The 7,794-nt window shown below is 38.4% G+C and overlaps 1 protein-coding gene across 3 annotated transcripts in view; it reads left to right on the forward strand.

Annotated features, from left to right (window-relative positions):
- The window catches only part of wnk3 (WNK lysine deficient protein kinase 3), a 72,693-nt gene extending 69,161 nt beyond the window's left edge, over nucleotides 1–3,532 (forward strand). For all 3 annotated transcript variants that reach the window (XM_057825478.1, XM_057825471.1, XM_057825488.1), the window contains exon 25: nucleotides 45–3,532. In XM_057825478.1, the coding sequence (XP_057681461.1) occupies nucleotides 45–590 (546 nt within the window). In that variant the 3' untranslated portion in view covers nucleotides 591–3,532. The remainder of the gene's footprint in view (nucleotides 1–44) is intronic.
- The last annotated feature ends 4,262 nt before the right edge of the window (nucleotides 3,533–7,794 follow it).

Consider the following 7,794-nt stretch of genomic DNA (forward strand, 5'->3'; position numbering starts at 1 on the left):
TGTAGCGACGTTACCTCAAGCTGTACCCGCTCTTTCCTGCACAGGTAGTTCCATCGGTTTGGTTTCCCATGGTCCCATTGAACCCACAAGCAGCCTCGGTTGCCGGCAGCTTGTCAGTGGCCGCCCCACCTCAGAACACAGGTGGGAGTAGTCAGTCCATCACCCCTGGGCAACAAGCGCACGTGGCCCAATTACCACAGATGCAGCCCAGTTTACACTTCCAGCAGCAGATGACCTTTCAGCAGGCCCCGGCTTGCCAGCACGCACAGCAACAACCCGTATCTCTAGCGCAGATGCCGGTGGCCGTCCAGCCGCCCGCCTTGTCGCCTCAAAGCCAACCGCCGCTGCCTTCACATGCCGCCGCATCCCCGGCGGCCACTGCCGTGTCTGTGCCGTTCGCGCGCGCTCCCTCTACACCCACAGTAGCCAGCGTGGGGGCATTTTGTTCTTGTTCCTCCTCATCGTCAACCTGCTGCTCCTCCTCCTCCTGTTTGAAAGCTGCTGTACCTTCCAGTGCCAAAAGTCACCCGACAGACACTTCCCGCCTCCACGCTTCCTCTGGGACAGAAATGAAACCAAGGTTAGTGTAATTATGGAAAAGAAAAAAGATGCCACAAAAGGGGAAAGAAAGAGCAGGAAGAAGCACAGATCAATAGTTGGCTGGATTTACACTATAGTAATGTTAGTGACTGACCTTTGTCGCAAGTAGGAATCCCAGGAGCCCCACCCACGTGCAACCGACATCCAAAAAAGAGAATCCACAAGGAGAATTCTAACATAAAGTGGAATGCCATCGACGGGCAAATGGAAATTAGCTTAAAATATACAGAAATATATGATCCCCAAAGAGCTTTCGTTTTAAACTCATGTTACACAATTTCTTTTAAAAAAAATACACTACACTAATTAGCTTGCAGAGAGGCTGAAAGTAGTTCTTCTCTGACTTAAAAAGCTTGTTTCTCAGTTGAGATGTGACACTTTTTTATTTATTGTGCTACTTTTCTATTAAGAATGGGCTTTTGTGGCCATTTCCAAATGTGGCTACTATCAGATATGAATAACTGCCAATCCTACTAAAAGCTATCCAACATTTAAGATCTGTGTTACTTGTATTTGTTTGTTTTCCTGAATGTTTTTGCCACAATAGGTCAAATAAAAAAAAATTTTTTTTTGTTTCTTTCTTTCTTTTTTTCTTTTTTTTTTTACACTTTATTGGCACTAAATTGGACCTGCAATGTAAATCCAGTCTTTGATAGTAAGCGTATAAGGAGGTTTGACTGCAACGAATGACGTAATGGTTCGTGAACGTGAAATTCGAGAGTTTCTAGTATGTACAGATTGAAAGTGACATTGAACGCATCACCTGAGCTTTGTGAATACTGGTATGCATGTTTTTTTTTTTTTATGTGGTATGTTTGTGTACAGAGATTGGCAGCAAATTTGCAACATATCTTGGACATTTATTTCCATAGCAAAACATCTCCATCTCACCTAGCGAAATGGACTGAATGTTTTGTTTCCAGTTGTCAATGCTTGCCATCAAAGGACTATCAATTTTGAAAGTGCAATTAGTAATGATCATGGAACTTGATCAGCATGTATTGTAATGATTTGTCTATGTGTCAGAAAATATTTTTGTATAAACAAAATGATGAAACTCGTTGAGGATCTTTTTAAACGGTTGGCTTTAAGCACAAGCTGCTTCAGTGGACCATATAAAAAAATATATATAATTCAATTAAAACGCTGATTCCAGTATAGATGGTAGATGGACAACTCCGATTTACCAAAAGCAACAATGAAGGATTTCTGCTGTGTGATGCATAATCCCATGGCCACCCTATCACTAAGTAGACTTTAAATTAATTACAACCTCTGATAATTATTCATGTTCATTTAAGTGCTAATAATTGTTTTTGCGTGTAAATTTATGACATTTTCATTTTCTTCTAGCAAAGTTTGGGAAAACATGTTAATAAAGTCATTTCTTATGGTTTTGGAGCAATGAGTGATGCAGTAAATTAAAAAAAAAAAAAAAGGAAAAAAAAGTGACTAAACAGTGTGAATGGCGGAGAGTCATCTGCCTGCACTAAAATTTGTAGGTGATGCGCTTCCTTCTGCGTCGTACTATTACTTGTAACGAACGAGGTTTTCAAATATGTCCAACCATTATAGTTATACTCACAAAAAAAATCTATATTTTTAATTCTTGTGGCAAAATGTCACCTGAGAATGATGTCCTAATATTTTTTACAGTTTAAATGTCATTACATTGGTTTTCAGGCTATTTCAACACTTTAATTTGGTCGAAAATGTGAAATAACAGATGTGGACACAGATCAATCAAAATTAAGATATTTGCTTCTTCTGCTCAGTCTGTAAATCCTTGAAACGGTAATTGTTTTCTCACGCTGCTAATTGAGTGTAACCATATGAGGATCACTTCTCAGTGTAATATACTACAGTGTACGACCCATGCAGTGACATCTTGAAGTTGGACTATACATTATCCCATTGAGAAGAGTAGAATTGTAATAATTCAGTTGAGTCAAAACCTAGAATTTTCTCAAATACAGTATCGTCCAAAAAGGTGGAAACCAACTGCCAAGTTATTATTGTATTTTTTCTATATTTGACATAGAATAAATAATTCACACATTCAAGTATGCTGCTTGAAAGTGATCTGTGTATTTGACCACAAACTGTCATAAAATGATCTGTGACTGTAAGAGGTTCATAGAAGACAGCGACAGCCCTGTGTTATGCAGTGATCATCTTTCCTACTTTATACAGTTCAAGCAGCCACATTGACTGGCTAAGCAGCTCACTTAGCCCTGCACGATGGTCAAGGTTCAACATATTTGCTGTGTTTCTGGACTTTTTCTACTGCATCTGAGGTCAAACAAATAATGATCAGTTACAGTAGTTGGAGTTACTTTTGGCCTCGTTTAGAATACTGTATACCAGTGATATTCTGGAACATTTGCTGTAATGTCTGATACGAACCTGTTGACCACAAGCTTGTTTATCATGTTTTATTATGTGAAGCTGGCTTTGTGTTACCAAAATCTTAAGGTAAAAAAGAAAGATTATTTTTGTACTTTGAAACAGAGATGCTTCATTGTAATAATATGACCCGAATAAAACAAAACACTGGTTCTCAAACTTGTTTCCATAGGACTTGCCTTGTTTCTATACAGTAGCCTATACCTCTTTGTGTCCTGAAACAAAACCATTTGCCAGTCTTATGCCTTTTGCATTTATTTTTTCGAAACTGAATCATACTGTATAAGTCATATACAATACAACTCTTTATCGCTGGCTTTATGCAATTTCCGGATAAGATGCCAAGAAGGGAGTCACTTTAAGGCATGACTGAGAACCACCGATTGGAAAAACACATTTGGGAAATCCTAAAAATACCAAGTATGATGCTAATGATTTCCCATCCGTTCATTGTAACACAGTAGTTTGCTTTTGTTTTGTAACTAATCCAAATAAAAGATATTCAACATCAACACTATTTTCTGTGTTATGTGCAGCATGTTTAAAATGAATGTACAGAATTTATATATATATATATATATATATAGATAGATAGATAGATAGATAGATAGATATACAGTATATGTATACATACATACATACATACAGTGGGGCAAATAAGTATTTAGTCAACCACCAATTGTGCAAGTTCTCGTACTTGAAAAGATTAGAGAGGCCTGTAATTGTCATCATGGGTAAACCTGAACCATGAGAGACAGAATGTGAAAAAAAAAATAAAAACAGAAAATCACATTGTTTGATTTTTAAAGAATTTACTTCCAAATTAGAGTGGAAGTATTTGGTCACCTAGAAACAAGAAAGATTTCTGGTTGTCAAAGAGGTCTAACTTCTTCTAACGAGGTTTAACAAGGCTCCACTCGTTACCTGTATTAATGGCACCTGTTTTAACTCATCGGTATAAAAGACACCTGTCCACAACCTCAGTCAGTCACACTCCAAACTCCTCTTTGGCCAAGACCAAAGAGCTGTCGAAGGACACCAAAGACAAAATTGTAGACCTGCACCAGGCTGGGAAGACTGAATCTGCAATAGGTAAAACGCTTGGTGTAAAGAAATCAACTGTAGGAGCAATTTTTAGAAAATGGAAGACGTACAAGACCACTGATAATCTCCATCGATCTGGGGCTCCATGCAAGATCTCCCCCGTGGCATCAAAATGATAACAAGAACGGTGAGCAAAAATCCCAGAACCACACGGGGGGATCTAGTGAATGACCTACAGAGAGCTGGGACCACAGTAAACAAGGCTACTATCAGTAACACAATGCACCACCAAGGACTCAAATCCTGCACTGCCAGACGTGTCCCCCTGCTGAAGAAAGTACACGTCCAGGCCCGTCTGCGGTTCGCTAGAGAGCATTGGGAATGTTTTATGGTCAGATGAAACCAAAATAGAACTTTTTGGTAGTAACACAGGTTCTCGTGTTTGGAGGAGAAAGAATACTGAATTGCCTCCGAAGAACACCATACCCACTGTGAAGCATGGGGGTGGAAACATCATGCTTTGGGGCCGTTTTTCTGGAAAGGGACCAGGACGACTGATCTGTGTAAAGGAAATAATTATTGAGCCATGTATCGAGAGAGATTTTTAGTGAAAATCTCTTTCCATCAGCAAGGACATTGAAGATGAGACGTGGCTGGGTCTTTCAGCATGACAATGATCCCAAACACACAGGCCAACAAAGGAGTGGCTTCATAAGAAGCATTTCAAGGTCCTGGCGTGGCCTAGCCAGTCTCCAGATCTCAACCCCATAGAAAATCTTTGGAGGGAGTTGAAAGTCCGTGTTGCCCAACGACAGCCCCTAAAAATCACTGCTCTAGGGGAGATCTGCATGGAGGAATGGGCCACAATACCAGCAACAGTGTGTGAAAAGCTTGTGAAGAGTTACAGAAAACGTTTGGCCTCCGTTTTTGCTAACAAAGGGTACATAACAAAGTATTGAGATGAACTTTTGGCTTTGAGGAAATACTTATTTTCCACCATGATTTGCAAATAAATTCTTTAAAAATCAAACAATGTGATTTTCTGTTTTTTTTTTTTTCCACATTCTGTCTCTCATGGTTGAGGTTTACCCATATTGACAATTACAGGCCTCTCCAATATTTTCAAGTGGGAGAACTTGCACAACTAGTGGTTCACTAAATACTTATTTGCCGTAATGTATATATATATATATATATATATTTTTTTTTTACTGTTACATCATTACATTAACCCTGGCACTCGTTTAAGCCATTGGCTGCCATTGGCTGCCATTAACTGCACTAGAATATTGAAATGAATATTGAACATTGAGAGCCAGTCCTCGGTTTTAAAATGAATTGGATGTCCATCATTGTCAGTGGGAGGCAATGAGTTAAATAATATAGGGCTGGGTCTATTTCTGTTTTTATTCGTTTTATTACTATCAATTTTGGTTTCATAAACATGTTATTATCTATAATTGTATTTAGCCATAAAAATGATTAATGGTAAAAATATATGGCGGAAAACACTCAAGTGACTTGAAGTTCCGCTTTGAGACCCCCAATTTGGCCAAATTTCAGAATTGTCCTATGTGCATGTGTGATACATCATTGGAAAGCTTAAAATCTCAATTTTCTGGGGGAAGAAAGATTTTGAACAGGAGGGCATTTTGAAAAATACATTTTTTAAACAGCAAAACCCTAACTGGATGTGACAGCATGAGCGAGCAGAATCAAAGACATCATGATTTTAACGAGGAAAATGAATGAATGAATGAATTATCGCGTACTTACCTCTTTTAGATCCAAAAACTCCATGTAGCATGTATCAACGAGTGTCAAGACACAGCTGTGAATGGCCACAGCTGGATTTTTGAGGGATTTTATGGGTGAAACATGGTAATATAACAAGGGTCGCGATGCAGAAATCGCAGACATCAAGGAGTGGTCGACATTTTCTTTTTCATATATTTACCCTTTTAAACGTTTCTTTTTTAATTTTTTTTTGTTTGTTTGTTTGAATCGATAATCATCAAAAATATTGGGGAAAATGCGACAGAACAAAAACAATACAATTAAGCGATAGTTATGAGGTAGATACCCGTGACTTATTTAGACACTATTTTTTTCATTGTGACATAATTTGTTAAAATGTTTAAAATATGCGAGTGAATAACTTTTTAAAGTTGTTCTTTTTTTTTTTTTTTAACTAAATATTAGCCATCAATTAATTACTCTAAGCTGAAAATGACACATTTCGAACGAGATAAATATAAATACTTACCTTCTTTTTATGGCTTGGTTGAAACAAAAGCAGTTGCACGACTTCTGTAAACGGGGGTCTCCATGGTAAAACGAACAACTTAAAAATAGTTCGGGGGCTTAACACGCCATGAATCTGCTATGGCAGCATATAAACATATTATTCTATCAAACACAACAGTTCTTTTGGCTTAAAATACTGCAGTTTATTTTAAAGAGGGATGCAAGAGCAGAAACTGCTTATATATATATATATATATATATATATATATATATATATATATATATATATATATATATACACATACACATAGTATATAACAATAATTAGGCTCGAGCGTTTACGTCACAGCAGCACGGGATCGTGCGAGATTTGCGACAACGCAGCCATTTCGGAAGCACGTCTGCATCACGGGACATTTAAACTTACGGCAAATACAATTCAACTACGAGTGCCAAAGATAGAAAAATGTAGGGAAAACTTGCCAGTTCGATACAGAGACAAACTTGTTACCACGGCGAAGGACAGATATGTGAGCAATTTTAAGGATGTGAACAATGTTGACCCTCACGAGCAAGCCGAACACAAATGGAATAAAGATGTCGACAAGCTTCCACCACTACGCGAAATGGACATCATGCTGTATTAAGTGTTTGTATACACTCATCAGCAATTCCGAAACTACAAATCGTTACAAAGCTACGAACAGTTTTGCTGCGGATGGGTGCAGGATCTGCACATTATGACCATAGCAAACGGCAACACCATCTTTCTAGCAAAGGTAGGCAATGTGTGTTTACATTAGTCTGTGACCACGGATGTACAAATTTTTTGTTGCAGAAAATGTAGCCTGTGTACAAATTCTTTGCCACTCTCTCACGTCAAAATATTACAGCTTTTTCATTTAGCAACGACAGGAATTATGTCTTATGAAGACAATGCACATGTCTGCATGCTAGTTGTTTAGCTGTAGCTATAGCTAACAACAGGCCGACTTAGGGCATAAAGTTACTGAAATTTGCGTAAACAAACGAAATTAATTTACCGGAGTGGAAGTGCATAGAGCAAACTCTGTGTGTAACTGGAGAATCAAACGTTATGCCCTTCCTTCTGATCGAGGCCACCCATGCCATTCTTCGACGTTTGGTAAGTTCAGATATGACCTTTCCCTCGCCTTTTCTCCATGTAGGGATCCGGAAGAAACTCAGTGGTGTTCCGCCGAGCTGTACATTCTCCTTTCTATTCGTTCGGTTGTTGCAATTCTTTACCGCACAATAATTTCCAACCATTTTTAAAGAGCGACCTGTGTTGAAATGCTGTTTATATTTCTCGCTTCCAAAATGGCGATAGCGGCGGAAACCTCGCGAGTACCACGTCATACGCTCGAGCCTAATAACATTTACTATGATTCAAAATGCGATGCCAGGTATTTGTGTTTTTTTTTTTTTTTTTTTTTGCTAAAGGGTTAGAAATGATCAAAAGATTGAGGGCCAAAGTAA

This window comes from Corythoichthys intestinalis, chromosome 2 (genome assembly GCF_030265065.1).
Source record: "Corythoichthys intestinalis isolate RoL2023-P3 chromosome 2, ASM3026506v1, whole genome shotgun sequence".
NCBI lineage: Eukaryota > Metazoa > Chordata > Actinopteri > Syngnathiformes > Syngnathidae > Corythoichthys > Corythoichthys intestinalis.